We start from the raw sequence: 17258 nt of genomic DNA, 5'->3' as shown, positions 1-17258 counted from the left end.
AACACTGACAAGACAAATCCATGCTGTCTTTTGGCAACATTTCCACAAGGAATTTGCCATTGCCTCCTTCCTAGGGCTGAGAGAGAGGGACTGGCCCAAGGTCACCCAGATAGCTTTGTCCCTAAGGTGGGACTAGAACTCACAGTCCCCTGATTTCTGGCTCTTGTAGGTAATGTGATACTGCTAGTAAAGTTCTCAAAGGCACACCTCCCTTAATTAAAAAAAAAAAAAGGCAAGGCTCTAGCATGTTCAACCACCCTGCTCCCTGGAGTATGAAATGCTCTATGCAAATAGATTGCAGGGAGTAACCTTTGCTTCCTCGCCATTGCCGTGTCATCAATTAAGCACCCGCCTTGGGGGAAGCTTGGCGCTGGGCGGGCGGATCAGGCCTCAGCCGCCCCCTTTGACCGACCAGGAGGAGGAAAATGTCAACTCGCTTCCATCAAGCTGCTGCTGATGGCAACCTTGAATTGCTACGAGAAAGTACACGGAAGGATCTGAACACTGCAGGTGCTGATGGGATGACACCCACTCTGCTGGTGGCATACCACGGCAACATCGAAGCTCTGGAAATCATCTGCAGCCGGGGGTGAGTGGGGCTGATTTTTAGTTTCCAATCCCAAATACTCTTCAGGGAAGAACAGGAACTAATGGTGTCCTAATGAACCTAGTTATCTTTCTGGTTTCGGAACAGATCTGTGATGGGTGGGAAGGCAGGAGAATGGACAGTGGGGTGATGCCCCCACATGTGCTTGGTTGGGGCACAGATGTTAAGGCTGAGCACCTATCCAGGGTTTGCATAACCGTGGCTTGCTAAATTGGCTACTGCTGGGTGGGTTCATCCAATGTGCTAAATCCCACGTTGTGGTTTGCTGGCTAGTCCACAGGACTAGCTAAGCCCAAATTAAACCTGCTGCTCAGTGGCTTAAGGTGTTGTGTGAACCAGCTCGTAAACTGGAGGAACAGCAGAGCAGATGCTAGAAACCTGAACCCCGAGTTCGTCTTCGCAGCCTGGTGTTTGCACCTGATGCGGGTGGGCAAGCCTTCTCACATGTGTCAAAGGCCATTTGCAAGGATGTGCAAAAGAGCCTGGGATTAGAAGATCTTCGGGATCTGCAGAAACAGCACATGGTTAAAAGGGTGAAAACTTCACCGAAAGGAAGGAGGAAGCACCACCATTACCAGCTGGCTTTTAGATATGGTGTGCTTTTTTTTTTTTTAATCTGCCATGTGCAACAGCTAATAAATGTGACCTTTAAACAGTTCAATTGCTTTGCATCAGCATTAGAGCTGGTGCTGGGCAGAGAAACACCTGCTTCACCTCCCTCCAATGCTCATTCATTTGTTGAAATACAGCTTCCTCCAGAAATCTTTGTCAAAGGGGAATTGGGTTGAATTTGGGTGCAGTTCTCAGGGGGAAGAGATGCTGCCTAAGGAACAATCAGATAAGAGGAAGGGGAGCTCACAGCTGCATAATGGGCAGGGAAATTGGGCCATGCATTACTTTCTTACACCTATTTAGTGCCAGCAGCTGTGTTGTGTGCATGTGAAGGTTGTTACATTGCACACCTGATCCTCTCCCTGCCAATCTCTCTTGCTACACTTCCATCCATTCCTAAGAGAAGAAATCAGGAGGCAGCTGTAGGGTGTCCCATCCTTCACAACACCTTTATTCATTTGTTTTGAGTGGTGAGGTTTCCTTCCCTTCTCCTCTGCCAAACCTTCAAGGGTGGCCACCTATTGATCTTGCAGGTTGAGTCTTCTGGACCCACTTGATGGCATGAAGCATATGCTCCCAAGATGTAACTGTAGATGGGAATGACCTTGGGAGACAGGGGAAGAGATGCTGCCTAGGGAACAATCAGATAAGAGGAGGTGAAGCCCACACCTGCCTAATGGGAAGAGAAAGAAAATCAGAAAGGAACTTCCCTAACTTATCAGGCTGTAAAAAGGGACAGCAGGAGATTTGTACTTTCAGACTTGCAAGATTCTGTTAATGTAGCTTTACAATAAAGTAGAATTAACTCATCTGGTCATGTTTCTGGTCTGGTCTATCTGGTAAGGTTGACAGGATCTGAGTTCTTTGTGTTGTGTCCTTTCAGAGGTGATCCAAACAAATGCGACATCTGGGGAAACACACCGCTCCACCATGCTGCCTCAAATGGCCACACCCGTTGTGTTTCCTTCCTCATCAATTTTGGCGCCAATATTTTCGCCCTCGACAATGACATGCGCTCGCCCCTTGACGCAGCTGCCAGTCGGAGCCAGTATGAATGCGTCCAGATTCTTGACAAGGCAGCCACTGAGCAGAACATCAAGAATCCCAAACGGGTTGCCCGTCTGAAAGCTCAGGCCCAACGTGACGTGCAGCGACAAATCTGCCTGTGTGAAAAACGCCAGGACAAGCACCAGCTCGAGATGACAAAGCACTTCAACAAAGGTTCTGTCCACTCCAGCCGCGGCGCTGCCACCAAGATGAAAGTGTCCCAGTTCTTTGCAGGGGGCTCGCTCAGCACTGTCCCCAAGCAGTTGAAGGACACCTTCAAACTGAAGACAAGGAAGAAAGAGGAGAATGCTGGCACCAGCAAATCCAGGAGCCATGGAGCAGAGAAGGAGGGCTTCGTCGGAGAAACAGCCATGATGGATTTGTCCCATGAGAAGGAGGTGGAAGACCTTGTGGGTGGCTTTCAGAGGAAAACCAGCTTTTCTGAAGAGGCAGAGGACTTAGGGCAGAGGTCCATTTTCAGTCGCCCAGGCCTTGGCAACCTTGTCTTCAGAAGCAAAAAGGCAGAGACCATGCTTCCTGAGAAGGAGGACAGGGGCTTCCAAATCCCCGAGTTCTTTCAGTTCAAGGAGCCACTCGGTGGTTCGGACAGTGAGAATGACCCAGAAGTCCCCTGGGTGGAAGAAGCAGTTGGGTGGGATGAGGACAAAGAACAGGCTTCCCCACTTGAAGTGTTCCTGGCCTCCCAGAACCTCCAGGAATTCCTCCCCATCCTGATGAGAGAAAACATTGATTTGGAAACCCTGATCCTTTGTTCGGATGAAGACCTCCAGAGCATTCAGATACCGCTGGGGCCCCGCAAGAAAATTCTTCATGCAATCAGCAAAAGGAAGCTAGCCTTGGAAAGGCCGGGCCAGGCCAGGGATACCCAATTATAAACCAAGAACAGTGCTTCTGGTCAACGGTTTTGCACCAGACTACTTCAGAAAGAGTTACGTTTTCTGTAAAGGTTGAGGAGGATGAGGTGGGAACCAGAGATGACCACTGTGCAAACACCACAACCTCCCAGCTTCAACACTGCCAAGTAGCCATTGATTCAGAAGAGCAGAATGAAGAATCCTCGAGTTTGAACCCTGAGAATATCCAGCTTTTTATACCTTGCCACTCGTTCTCGCCAAACAACAACGATCCGAGAGGCTTCATTCTTGTGTGCAATGAAGTTTCAAACCTGGGAAGCCGGGATTGATTGATCAGGAAATCTGTGATTTATTACAAGATTTGTGTCAGTTTTCCAAGGTAGACGAGGTCAGGAAATAGATACCACAAGGGCTACTAGAACTCCATTGTTGTTGGGCAGTGTTTCTCTACCTTGTCAACTTTAAGATGGGTGGACTTCAACTCATGGCTGGCTGGGGAATTCTGGGAGTTGAAGTCCACCCATCTTAAAGTCGACAAGGTGGAGAAACACTGCTGTAAGGTATAACAACAGACTCTTGAAAGCCTGAGTTTCTCTCTGCCCCCAAAAACATTCAAGGTGGGGCAATCTTGACTTTCTTTCTCATCCTCCTTCCTTCCCAGGGCCAGCTGGAGGTTTACCTAATCGTTCTTGCACTCCTCTGTCAAGGTTAGCTCCATACTCCTCAACACCCATCCACCCCAGGTTTGGATACCTGAAACTCTTGTCTAGTAGGATTCAAGCTACCCGCCACACAGAAAAAGAAATATTTGGAGTTTCTCTGGCACGTGGTCTCTAAATCATGATGTCAGCCTTACTAGGTAGACCAGACAGGAAGCCAGATGAGCTAATTCTACATTATCGTAAGGTTACATTGACAGAATCTTGCAAGTCTGAAAGTACTTCTTTCCCCCGTCCCCTTTACAGCCCAAAAAACTAGAGTGGGTCCCTTCTGAGCCTCTTGCCCCACCCACATTCCTGCTGAAGGCTAAGCTGCCTTTTATCCGACCATTCCCGTGGCTGGATCTCATTGCCCTGCCTCCTAAGGTCATTCCCGCACACCATTACACATAGTTGGTGACTTAGCCTGTTGGGCAACTGCAACCAGTTATGTCTTGCTCCGCATGCCATGATTTACCAGTCCTTAGTATGACCTCTGGGGAGATCCATACATGAGAACTAGTGGCAGAAGCAGGGCACCCCACTCTTATAGTTTCTACAATTGTGGTAACAAAAGCTTGGTTGGTGGTGCTCACGATTGTGAAAAGAAGATGGTTGGATTCCAACAGTGCCCAAAGTCATCAGCAGTTGACTTCTTTAGTTTTAATGTTGCCCATTAGGTGAATAGGCTTATAAAACAAGCTGAATGTGTTTGAGGAATCCAACCAATTGTTTCTTTCAGGGGAGGAGAAACTGAGAGCCAGGAGTTTTCATTGTGCAACCCAAAAACCCCATGTGACAATGGTTGCTGAGATGTGACAGTACCGCATCCCTTATTTTGAAGTGGGAAGCACATTGTGCCCCTAATGCAAACAGGCCTCTGTTAAAAAACATTTTAAAAGTAAAGAACACCCTTCCATGTTAAACATGGCCTTCTCTGACTTATTTGGTAAACCATGTCTAACATGATTTGCTAAACCATGGTTTATTAAAAACACAATTGGGTTTCCAATCATGTTAAGCCATGATTGACAAACCACAATGTCTGTTGAAAGTACACCCCACCACCATTTATCAGACCAGAACAACAAAAATGAATACTTGGGGAATGTAGTTTTCTGAAATGTTAATTTTATTTTTGCTACAAAATATAGAAAATACAATTGACACCAACCCTCAACCAATATTGATTCACCCCAACGTCTTTTCTATTTTTTTAAAGAAAGGGAATAGAGTTTTGTTAGCCATTTTGAGAACCTATTCTAGTCTAATATTTTCTTATGCTTGTTGGCAGTCCTCTTTGTTCTATTTAACAGTAAAAAAAAAAGCAGAGAGAAATGCAAACTTTTTGCATTAAAGGCAAAATGTAAGTTAAAATTGTTACATTTTAAGCAGAAATCAATCCTTAGATTCCAAATCTAGAATCTAAATTTAGAATCTTAGATTCTAAAACTGTTATTTCAGGTCTCAGGGAAAATCTGAGAGAAATTAAAGGTCATTGACAGGCAAGTAAATAGGTGAGATTTTAGTTTTGGAATCTCTGAACATTTATCCCAATAAAAGTTAAACTATAGCTAATAAAGTGAATGATTTAGTAGAAATAACAATGTAGCCTTCAAGAGTTGAGAAAATCTACCCTTGTCCTTTAGATGATATAAACTTTGAACTAAAGTCACTATCCAAATACATGGAAAAAACACTGATTTGTGTTAGAATAATTAGACAAATCAGTGTTTCTCAACCTTGGCGATTTGAAGATGGGTGGACTTCAACTCCCAGAATTCCCCAGCCAGCCTTGCTGGCTGGGGAATTCTGGGAGTTGAAGTCCACCCATCTTCAAGCTGCTGAGGTTGAGAAACACTGAGATAAACCAATTTCCATTTGATTCTTTTGTTATGCTACTACTTATCTTGCTATCATGATATAAGAAGAGTTACAGTGCAATCTCCACCAATTTTGCTCAGAAGTCAACACCAGATGCAGCCTTCATCCGCTGGCTGACCAAGACTCAAAGACCATTTTTGCTGCGACTGTGTCTTCAATTGCCATCCCTGAAAATGAATGGAAACCACAGGCAATGGTGTGATGGAAACCATCAAGAGGACTTTCCTGGCCCCAGCCTGTTCAGCAGAGCATTATCCGCTGTTTTTCAAAGCAGCAGGTGACCCTTCCATCCCCACCACCCAACTCCTCTAAGAAAGCCTTTCGTAGCTTTTCTTTGGGGACTGGACGACAAACAGCTGGAAAAAAGTCACGGAGCGTTGTTTTTATGTATGACAACTGCAGCGAGAGTGTTATAGGTGCAAAGGTGGAAAGATTCAGCACTACCCACCATGGAGAAACGGTTGGGGTTGTTGATGGAACTTGCAGAGATGGCCAGATTGACTTCCTTGGTTAGAGAAAAGACAATATCTGCATTTATTGATGACTGGAAACCCCTTATGGACTTTTTGCATGTGACAGAAAAAAATGAACTTGTGACTGATGATTTTGATGATTAGAAAAAAGGGATTATAGAAAAAAGAGGGGTTATTTTTCGTAACCATAGACCAGGGTTTCTCCACCAGGGTTCCATGGCACCCTTGGGTTCCGCGAGAGGTCACGAGGGGTTCCCTGGTTGCTCATGATTTATTTTAAAAAGTATTTCAAATTCGGGCAACTTCACATTAAAGAGATAAGTTTCATTCTTACTTTTAGTTTAAGAACACTGTGAATGCATATACACAGGCCTACCCATGAAATGAACAGAATAATTTTGTAACTTCTGGCCTATCTTTGAGCCTGAATGGGCAGGGGTTCCCCGAGGCCTGAAAAATATTTCAAGGGCTCCTCCAGGGTCAGAAGGTTGAGAAAGGCTGCCATAGACTAAGAGGTAATTTTGTATTTGTACTTATAATTGCTGTTTAAAAAACTGCAAAGCGGTTAAAAAAGCGACTTTTTCTATTTCTTTTCATTCTTTCTTTTTGCACTTCTGCCTTCTTTCTTGTTCAACTTGTTCTCTTCTTTCTTCCCTGTTCTTTATATTAGTTCTTGTCATTTTTATCTCCTTTTTAAAAAAAATCTTGAATAAAAATTATTCAAACCTAAAACAGCATTTTGTATAGCGTCCATTTGCTTCCAGCGCTCAAGAAAAAATTAAGCAAGCAAGGCACCCGGGTTTTGACTGTCTGGATGTTGGTTTGTGCCAGGAATGCAGATGTACCATGGCTCAGGAGTGGCCCCAGGGACAGCCATGCTCCAGAAATGAGCAGGACCAGGACACATTGGGGTGGGGGGAGAGTTAAGGGGCAAAATGGGTGCTCTAAATCTTTGCAAGTGTCCTCTTCAGCCTTCTTTCAGATGCAGATAAGAAGTGGGGGTTGCCACAGGGCCCCACGCAGCATTTTTTGCACTCCTGCTTCAAGCCATTCTCAAAGATTCCCTCCCCAGGCCTTTGAGGTCATAAATGAGTCCCTGGCTCGACGGGTCCCATAAAAACTACCCCAGGAGGGTTCTGCCATCCACCAAGAAGGCAGTGGCATATGGTGCGGGCTTGTGTTTCCAAGCTTGATGAATGGGCTGTGTGCAGGGTTTGACAAAACGATTCCTCATCCTTTCTTCCCTGCCGAGGATAATGGCTTTTATTCTCTTTCTGCAAAGGAGAAATTGTGCAGCTGGCTGGGGGAGAGCATCAGGCAGGTCGGTCGGGAGCTGGAACCCCCCACCCATTTCCCTGTAAGGCGATGCATCATGCGCCACCATTCCTGCCAAGCCATGGGGTTTATCCTTACCCAATGATTTGAACACTGTTGTTTTCTCACGCAGGGCCGGCTTGCTTCCCGACACCACCTCGCCGAGCTCTGCAAAAACGTTGGCCTGTGAAACACACATCGCTCCGTCATTTCTGGTGCCCTCCAGACTGCGAACGGTCCTACGTCACTGAAGCAGCTTCAGGCAGACACAGGCGTGCGGCAGGAGCCACAAGGATGGCCCCCACACCTCATGACGCCATTACACAAACGGTGCCATGCACATGATGACCTCAAACACCCAACCGCCTGTGGATCATGATGTCATCATGCAACTGATGCAAATGACATATTTGGTGACATTTCTACGATGATAGGGCACATGATGTGACTTTTACCTGCTCATGGTAATGCAGGTAGAAGAATGAGATAACAGGTGGCTTGGGGGAACCCCAAGTCTGAAGGAATACACACAGAAAAAAAGAGGAAGGAATTTCAGCCCTTCGAGGTAGGCAAGGTCAAGGAACAGACATGGCAGGGATTCCAGGAATGCTACTTTATTGTTGGGGGGTATATTAACCGAATCTTGGAAACCTGTCCACACCATTAGTGCCCCTTTTTAATGACAAGATCAAAGCTCTTCTGAGCCTTTTTCTTGTGCTTTCTACTAACCTAGGGCTGAGCAAGCATTTCCCCTCTTGGTCCTCTTTCTCAAGGCCAGAGCAAAACTTCTCTACAGGAACTTTGTAACAGCCCACGAAAGACTGATGGAGGGCGGGATGGGATGGGAAGGGCTGAAGACTGGGATGCAGGCAGAATAAAACACATCACATTTTGTCACCCCTTCGAGGTCGGCTAGGACAGGAAATGGACACCAGAAGAAATAATAGAGCTCTCCTTTATTGTAGTAGGGTATAACAACATAATTTTGAAAGCCTGACAGAGTTTCCCCCTCTCCCTTCTTATATCAAGAGAATCAAGATGTAACGGTATGTGGCAATGACCTTGGGAGACAGGGGGAAGAGCTGCAGACTAAGCAGCAGGTAAGAGGCAGCCGAGCCCACAGAAGGAATGGGGTGTGGCAAACATCTCAGAAGGGACCACCCCTAGTTTCTTGGGACGTAAAGGGAAGGAGGGAGAGTTGTACTTTCAGACTTGCAGGATTCTGTTAATGTAACCTTACAATAAAGTAGAATTAGTTCATCTGGCATGCTTCCTGTCTGGACTACCTCGCAAGGACAAGATAAGGTGGGACTCTCTTGAGTTTCTTTCTCACTCCCTCTTCCTTCCCAGGACTAACTCTTGTTCACTTAACTGTTCCTGCATTCCTTCTTCAACATTAGCTCTGGGATCTTCTACGTGTTTCCACTTTGCAGTCAGAAAAAGAGGACCGACTTTCCTAGGTTTATCAGTTCTCCCTCAAAATATTCTTAAGACCAAAATATTTTTCAGAGCTGCAACTGCATCCTCCTTCTGGGCCATCCCAAATGACATGACCTGGAGCCTTGCAATCTGGTTCAGTGCTGCGTGAACTCAGCTATTACAGTTTCTTTAATAAAGCAGGATCAAAAGAATCCATGGTTTCACATGGGGTCTGTCTCCTTCCACTGTTTCAATCCCAACTCCCTGTGGAGAAACCCCCCAGTAAAATGCTAAAAAAAAAAAAAGAAGGAAAAGGGGGAGAAACGATCCACTTCATTACCCCCGATAAAATGACATCTCCTGATTCACGCAGAGCTGCCTCTTTTGAATCGACGTACAACACAGATTCTCTCATTGCATTATCATCCAGCTCCCGCCAATCAGGCCGGCTTGCTCCTATGGCTAAAACACAACAGGGCCAGGTTTTTCGGGAAGAACTGTCTGAACAAGGTACAGTAAGCCCCTCCCTTTCCTGCAGGTGAGAGTAAGGCCACAGACAGACAGATTTGCCCACTCCGATACACAGAAGTCAAAAGCTTTCTATTTTTCTGCATCGCAGGATTTCAGTTCTGCATTAACTAACCAAATAGCTGGGGCTTGCTCAGCCATTAATTTCACTAACCAAACGCAGCACATGGTACAAGTGTAGCTGCTGCTTTTGCAATTCACTTATGTCTACATATGTGTGTTTGTGAAAATAAGCACAGAGGTGGAAGAACCTCAGAGGTCATCTAGTTCAGACCCTGCTGATGCACGAAATCTGCAGGAACAACATCCCTGTGGGGTAGCCCGCCCACCCAGACATTTTTAATGAAGGATACAGCATTGCTTTTCAAGCTCTTCCCTTGCGTTAATAGGAATTATCTGCTAATAAATTCTTCAAATCCCTCCCCTTTTGCAATCTGAACCCATAGCTCAAGAAAAACACAGCATTGTGAGCATTTGAACTCTGCCACACTCACTAACTCACAAGGACTAGCATGCTTGCATTGTCATCTCACTCGCCGCAGAGACAATCAGCTCCCAGGGCACCCCTTACCATTGATGTGGGCTCCGGGTTTCACCCACTCTCCACGCAAGATGGGCTGAGTTGCCATCGTGACCGTGACAATCACATCGGCCCCGCTGACGGCCTCCTGGGCGGAGGAACAGACCTGCACTGGTCCGTTCACTGTGTGAGCAAACTTCTCCGCGTTCGCCTTGGTGCGGTTCCAGATTCTAACCTTCGTGGGAAATTAAACAGAGGGCCTGTAATGGTCTGTGGGACTGACCTTGGGAGACAGGAGGGAGAGGCACAGATGGGACAACTGGCATGTAAAAGATGTCTCAGCCCACAGAAGGAAAAGGGGCGTGGGAAGCATCTCAGAAGGGACCCTCCCTCAAATCCTGCAATGCCGTAGGAATGATTTAAAGGCCAAGACTGGGCAGAGCAAAACAGAAGGAACATAAAGTTGGACTATTTGACCAGGGATAAACTGTTTGTTTGATATTTCTGGTAACTCCTTGGACTTCTTGCTGAACTAGGATTGAAAAGATGATGATTTCTGGATTGTGTATAGATAAAAGGCTATGGGGAGAAGTTTTTTTTTTATTCGTAACTTTAAAAGAGGGTGAAAAGTTAGTATATTAGCTTTTGCTTGGTGTGATGAAAGCAGGAAGCCAGTTCTTTAGTATTGTTTTTGTTGCCTCTTTTTTCTTTCTACTTTTTTTCCTTTTTTTCCTCTTTTCTGCACCTTCTGAACTTTTCTTTTTCTTTTTTCCTCTAGTTTAGTTTGTATTAGTTTTTACCGTGTTTATTTAAAATTATTAACAAAAAAGAAGGGACCCTCCCTACTTTCCTGGAGAGTAAAAGGTAAGGAGGAGAGAAATGTTGGCTGGGGAATTCTGGGAATTGAAGTCCACCTGCCTTAAAGTTGCCAAGTTTGAAAAACCCTGATCTAAGCTATCCAACAATTGCTTTGTAGGGTTTAAAACAACAATTTTCTCTGGTGTAAATTGGATTACCCACCTCTTTAAAGGAGAACAGCTCTGTGAAAAGTTCATAGTGGCTATAAGCTTGGACACCAGCTCCCAGAATGCAGAGGACGTCCAAATCTGCAGGCATTAAGTACTGAAAACGTACCCAGTACAGAAAAAAAAGGCATTCTTGTTAAAACACATCCTCCTTCAAATTAAGAATTTCCCTAAAATCTGTGGTCTTGTTTCTTCTCTTCAGTAGAGTATACCGCCCTACCCCAGTTTCCCTTCTACTACAGGCAGTCCTCGAGTTATGACCAGAATTGGGACTGGAACTTCTGTTGCTAAGTGAGGCAGTCATTAAGTGAGTCACACCTGATTTTACGACCTTTTTGCTGTGGTTGTTAAGTGAATCACTGCAGTCATTAAATGAATCGGGCTTCCCCCGTTGACTTTGCTTGTTGGAAGCTGGCTGGGAAGGTTGCAAATGGCGATCACATGACCATCGGATGCTGCGACCATTGTAAATACATGACAGTTACCAAGCGACTGAATTTTGATCCCGTGACCACAGGGGGATTGCGATGGTCATAAGTGTGTGGACCGGTCGCAAGTCACTTTTTTCAGCACCGTTGTAACTTCAAATTATCACTAAGCCCATGTTCATAAATCAAGGACTACCTGTAGTTTCTTTTTCCCTACACAGCCCTTTTCACATCCAACTCTGAAATTTTAAGAACCAACTTTAAATAACTTCCTGCTCTTCACATTTCATTTATAATTTCACAATTGCTGTTCTTTGATCCTACCCTTCTTGGAGGAAATGCTTACGCTTTTTTTTACAGTTCTGGGGAATTCTGCCAGCTCCAACTGGATTCCCAACTCCCCCTTTTCTGGAAGAACACAGCACCAAGGCAGGTGCTGAAATTAACTCCGTTGTGTGATGGGCTGCAGGAATAACCTTGAGGAGCAGGAGGTAGAGCCACAACCAAGACAACAGTCAGATAAAAGAAATTTGAGTCCAGGGCAGAAATGTACAGGTAGTCCTCACTTAACAACCATTTGCTTTGTGATGGTTTGGACTTACGACGTTGCTGAAAAATGACTTATGACCGGTCCTCACACTTATGACCGTTGGGTGCTTGGCAACCAGTTCGCATTTATGACGGTCGCAGTGTCCCATGGTCACATGATTGCCATTTTCGTCCTTCCCAGCCAGCTTCTGGCAAACAAACTCAATGGGGAACCTCGTGATTCACTTCGTGACCATGTGGTTCTCTTAACGCCCATGGCGATTGGCTTGACGACCACCACAAAAAAGGTTGTAAAATGAGGTCAGATTTGTTTAATGACTGCTTTGCTTAGCAACCAAAATTCCAGTCCCAATTGTGGTCGTTAAGCGAGGACTACCAGTAATTTGAGAAAGCATCTCGGCTTGACCCTCCCTAGTTCTCTTGAAGGGAAGGAAGGAGGAGGCTCATTCAGACTTGCAACGTTCTATTACTGTAACTTTATAATAAAACTAGGATTCGCATTCATAACTTTGGTTTCCTAGTCTGGTCTACCTCAAAGGACTGACACATTGCTCCACTGCCAGAAGTATATGCACCTCCCTCAGTACGATAATTACAGCCACACGAAAGAGCTTACGGCACCGATGCCGACAGGAGGACAAAATGAACCGAGAGAGCTGCAAAGCCAATTTTTGTCGCTGTCCTCTACTGCAAGTTTCAGGATTCTCCAATTGAGCTTCCTTCTCCTGCCCCCCCTCCCCAGTTTCTCTGTCTTTGGTTTTATTAAGCCTCTATGGCAACGTGAGCAAGAGGGCTGAAGAATTCAAAAACCTGCAGTTACAACTGTGCTTTCTAGCTGTCCCTAAATAATAGCTCTCAAACCAAACAGTTGCTTGTGGTTTCCAAAAGGATTTCTTGGCAGGTCATCGTAAACAGTCAATGGGATAGAGGGGTTGGGGAACTGGTAATGCTGGAATCCCAAAGTAGATATAATCTGTGGGTCTTCCAGGCTTCTGCAGTTGCAGCAAGGGAGCAAAAACTCTCAGCCTTAGCAATATTTCGTAGGGACGAACCCTTTGAACCCCTTATCTAAAGCTCTTGGCTTTTTAAAGTTAATAACTAAAAAAAACCAAGTCTCTGAAGCAGGGTGCCAATTAAGCAAGGGGCTGAAAGGAACAGCCTCAAATGATTTCATTCTTAAGGATCCTTGGAGATTAGCCCAAAGCGCTGATTCTGAACGAGCTTCACACAGACCCGAAAAACTCATGGAAATGCCAGCTAATGAGGGAAGTTGGGAATCAACAAGAGTTGATTGGAAGCAAGGGACTTCTTTAAGAAGATGGCAGGAGCCTGGTCTATGGAGAGAAAGGTGTGAGCTCAGTCAGGTCCAGAAAGAGGGAACTAAGCTACCAGCGAGGATCCAAACGCTTGGAAATGGACAGATCCTGTTCTGGCTAAACTGGGCATCATCTGTATTGGCAGCTTCCAGATTTGTAGGGACTGCAGTTCCCATAGTTCCCAGCCAAGAACCATCCTGGCTGAGAATTCTGCAAGTTTTAGTCCTCCACATCCCTGGAAGATGTTGGGTGAAGACCTCTGGGCTAAGCATATAACAGTAGGACAGCTTCTGGTCCTAAAATAAAGGAACTCACCTTGGTGGCTATTGCTGAAACAGCTGCCGTACGTTTGGCTGTAATGATGTTGCCATCCATCACCTTTTTGAAAGAAGAACATCAAAGGGGATGACCAGAACATGGGAGGTGCAGATAAAGAGCAAGTGCTGTGAAATCCTGATTTAACCCACCAACTGGGGGGAGGGAGTGTCCATTACTCTCAAATGTCCATCAATCATAAATGACATCAATTGTGCCAGGATGCATCCTTTGCATAATTGCATTATGATGCAACTGAGATCACTTAATGATGCTAATGATATCCTTATTTAAATGACATAAATGGCCACCAATGATGTTAAAGCAACATAAATTAAACTGCCTTGCCCAGACGAGTTTGAATGCAACAGACTTGTCCATTATTCGCATGGACAGAAAGTTGGTCTGTTGCATCAGAAGTCCACTAAATGAGGAGCCTGTTAAATCAAGGTTTCCCTCTACCACTGTCTGAGAGCCAGATATGTAGCTACGTTTCCCCTGCTTTCAAATCCTATAGCCAGTTGGACAAGACTTGGGAAGAAGACACTACCGTGATATCAGTAGGGTGGGGGTGTTAACAGATTTAAATACCCCCCAGACAATACATTCCCTCCTCACTTTTGCCATACCCCTGGGCTCTCATGATCACTTCAGTAAATGGCAATTTTCACATATATTTGAAGAGAAAGGAAGAAGAGTACAAGTTATGAAGCCCAAACTGATCTATGCGGTCCAGTCCATGTATAGACTGACGATCACAAGGAAAAATTAGCACAAGGACAGAGTATCTAATCCTATCCCAGATCCAAACCTTAAGCGTCAGTGATCTCAAAGCTGTCATTCAACTGCGCAAGATCAGGGAAGCAAGAAATACCCATACTTTAATAAGGGGTCCTTAATGCTAGAACTCGAGGGAAATGCAGAATCTTGGAAACTGCAAGAAGAATTTCCCACCCTCCTTTATAGTGAGTTTATTAAGGCGGGGTGTCTGTGAATGATGTGAAACGCTTCTTCCCAGGTTTCTGGCCCCCTGGGTTGAATGGCAGTTTATGAGACAAGCTGCCAATAGGCTCACATTCTGTCTCTTGATTCTTTGTATCCACTCCCTTCCCTTCCTTTCCTAGCCTCCCCACAAACTCCTGCAGATGTTTTCTAGAGGTCTTGGACTTAGCTGTGCTGGCTCGAGGTGAGGGAAACTGTAGGCCAGTGTTTCTCAACTTTGGCAACTTTAAGAAGGGTGGACTTCAACTCCCAGAATTCCCCAGCCAGTGTGGGTGGACTTCAACTCCCAGAATTGAATTCTGGGAGTTGAAGTCCACCCATCTTAAAGTTGACAAGGTGGAAAAACACTGCTGTAGGGTATAACAACAGACTCTTGAACTCCTGAGTTTCTCTCTGCCCCCAGAAACATTCAAGGTGGGGCAATCTTGACTTTCTTTCTCATCCTTCTTCCTTCCCAGGGCCAGCTGGAGGTTTACCTAATCGTTCTTGCACTCCTCCTTCAAGGTTAGCTCCATACTCCTCAACACCCATCCACCCCAGGTTTGGATACTTGAAACTCTTGTCTAGCTGGAATGGAGGGTCTAAGCTGAAGGGCTGGTCTAAGACGTTGGGGCGCCCCACCTAATTCAGCTGCCAAATCCTTCCTCGTCAGGGCTGTCAGCCAAAGAGGAACGTCTCCAGAGCTTACCGCTTTGAGGGTGCCATTGGCTGGGTCAAACAACAGGACTGTTGCTTGGTGCGAAGGAGTCACATTCTCATAGAAGGTCACCAGCTTGGTTGTCAGAGCATCGTCCTTTGTGCTGTATGCAGGCATGACTCCCAAAAAGCTTAGGGGAAGAAACAAGGGAAGGGGTATTGCCAGCCCTTTGAGGTAGGCCAGGTCAGGAAAGACATACCAGAAGAAATGCTAGAACTCTACCTTATTGATCTAGGCCAGTGTTTCTCAACCTCAGCAACTTTAAGATGGGTGGACTTCAACTCCCAGAATGCCGGCTGGAGAATTCTGGGAGTTGAAGTCCACACATCTTGAAGTTCCTGAGGTTGAGAAACACTGCTCCACAGATACAGCCATCATTCAGGCATGTTCTTTTCCAAATGGCTTACTTTGGCCCTACCCAGCCTAGATTTTCAAGATCCAGCAAGGTCAGCCAGGATCAAACACTTCCAGGAGAGGGTTGCCCAGCGTCTGCAGGTACACCTCCAGTGGAAGTGAGCTCACCTTGGCTGTGGCCCCCTTGAAATGGTTTTGAATATGATTCCCAAGTGCTCTGGCCTCGCGCCAACCCATGAGAGCAGACGTCTGGAGAGCGACCATCTTTCCCAGAGAATGTTACACTCATGTAAACTCCAAAGTAGGCACCAGGCTAGAAACCGGGAGACCAGGAGTTCTAGTCTTTCTTGAGGCATAAAGCCAGCCAGGCCAGACCCTCTCTCTCAGCCATAGGAGGGAGGCAATGGCAAACCCCTTCCAAAAAGCCTTGCCAAGAAAACTGCAGGGACTTGTCCAGGCAGTCTCCAAGAATTGGATGCGATTGAACAGATTAAAAAAAAAAAAAAAGCAATACTTCCCATTGTTTTCAAAGTCGGCACCCCTCCTGAGGTCCCACCATCTTCCAGACTGTCAAAGCCTTCTTACCCCTAGGAAGCGTTTGCTAATATTCGACCAATTCACCCAACTATAACTGAAATCACTTCTTCCAGATCCTGCCCAGGGGACAGAAAGGACCTGATTCGCCTTCGGGGTGGGGGGTCTTCTCTTTGGCAACCGCAGTTCCTCCACATCTTCTGCAGAGCGTAAGTTTCTAGTCCCTCGGCCGCGCACGCACGCACGCACGGCGCCTTTCCCAAGGCAGAGTCCCACCACCCCCCGGCTCCAGGCTGCTTGCGTTACCCCTCCGCGGCTCCGCTCGCGCGACCCGCGCTCGGGCAAAGGCAAGCGGGGGAGAGGAGCTTCTCCAGGGTCCAGCCTGCCCCCCCCCCCGGGCTGGAAGGTCCGCCCCGCCCGGCGCCCCCCGCCCGCGGGTCTCACCCGCTGTACTTCTGGATCGGGACTACGGTGCGCAGGGGCTGCACCACGCCGCCCGCGGGACCGCTGGAGAAGGCGGCCAAGGCGGCTTCGAGGGCCGAGACGAGCGGGCGGGGGCCGGGCCAGTGCTGCTCCACCGCCCCGGCACCCAGGAACGCGGGCGCAGCGCCGGCGCGGCTCATGGTGGCGGCGGCGGCGAGGCGAGGCTAGCTGAGCTGGCTGGCGCGCAGGCAACCCTCGCCCCGGCCGCTCCTCCTCGCCCGTCCACCGCCCACGGCCAGCCCGGCGCCGCCGCAGCGCCCAGCACCGCCTAGAGGGCGCGGCGCGGCGACCCGGCGGAGCGCAGCTCTGCCCCCGCCCCGTGCCGAAGGGCGGCGGCGGCGCCGGCTTCTCCGTGCGAGGGGCGCCCGGGAGGCTCGCGGGGAGCGCCAGGGATCAGATTTCCCCGAGATTTGGGGATGGTGCGCGGGCGGCCCGGAGCATCAGGGGATGATGGGAGATGAGATGCAGCCCGGAGCATCTAGGGATGATGGGAGATGAGATGCAACCTGGAGCATCTGGGGATGATGGGAGATGGAGCCTGGAGCATCTGGGGATGATGGGAGATGCAGCCTGGAGCA

The 17258-nt window shown here is 47.1% G+C and overlaps 2 protein-coding genes across 2 annotated transcripts; one reads left to right on the top strand and one right to left on the bottom strand.

Annotated features, from left to right (window-relative positions):
• Positions 1–347: 347 nt before the first annotated feature.
• ANKS4B (ankyrin repeat and sterile alpha motif domain containing 4B) lies at positions 348–3539 on the top strand. Its single transcript, XM_063315114.1, has 2 exons — positions 348–589; positions 2103–3539. Exons 1-2 carry the CDS (start codon positions 426–428, stop codon positions 3160–3162), a joined length of 1224 nt encoding a protein of 407 aa, XP_063171184.1. The 5' UTR covers positions 348–425; the 3' UTR covers positions 3163–3539.
• A 2144-nt stretch (positions 3540–5683) lies between these two features.
• CRYM (crystallin mu) lies at positions 5684–16841 on the bottom strand. The gene is made up of 8 exons (XM_063315117.1): positions 16642–16841; positions 15301–15439; positions 13611–13673; positions 10998–11099; positions 10029–10212; positions 9270–9391; positions 7610–7694; positions 5684–5890 (listed from the first exon to the last, which is right to left on the bottom strand). Exons 1-8 carry the CDS (start codon positions 16818–16820, stop codon positions 5826–5828), a joined length of 939 nt encoding a protein of 312 aa, XP_063171187.1. The 5' UTR covers positions 16821–16841; the 3' UTR covers positions 5684–5825.
• Between the last annotated feature and the right edge of the window lie 417 nt (positions 16842–17258).

Source organism: Candoia aspera, chromosome 14 (genome assembly GCF_035149785.1).
Source record: "Candoia aspera isolate rCanAsp1 chromosome 14, rCanAsp1.hap2, whole genome shotgun sequence".
Taxonomy (NCBI): Eukaryota; Metazoa; Chordata; class Lepidosauria; order Squamata; family Boidae; genus Candoia; species Candoia aspera.
This window is presented reverse-complemented; position numbering and strand designations above follow the sequence as displayed.

What these genes read in the sequence shown, in the direction of transcription:
- ANKS4B (XM_063315114.1), top strand. Translation starts at nt 426, where the DNA reads ATGTCAACTCGCTTCCATCAAGCTGCTGCTGATGGCAACCTTGAATTG. An exon ending in GAAATCATCTGCAGCCGGGG is followed by an intron (nt 590 to 2,102) that starts GTGAGTGGGGCT and finishes GTGTCCTTTCAG; the next exon opens with AGGTGATCCAAACAAATGCG.
- CRYM (XM_063315117.1), bottom strand. Translation starts at nt 16,820, where the DNA reads ATGAGCCGCGCCGGCGCTGCGCCCGCGTTCCTGGGTGCCGGGGCGGTG. An exon ending in CCGATCCAGAAGTACAGCGG is followed by an intron (nt 15,440 to 16,641) that starts GTGAGACCCGCG and finishes TCTTCCCCTAAG; the next exon opens with CTTTTTGGGAGTCATGCCTG. An exon ending in ACCCGGAGCCCACATCAATG is followed by an intron (nt 9,392 to 10,028) that starts GTAAGGGGTGCC and finishes GTTGTGTTTTAG; the next exon opens with CCATAGGAGCAAGCCGGCCT.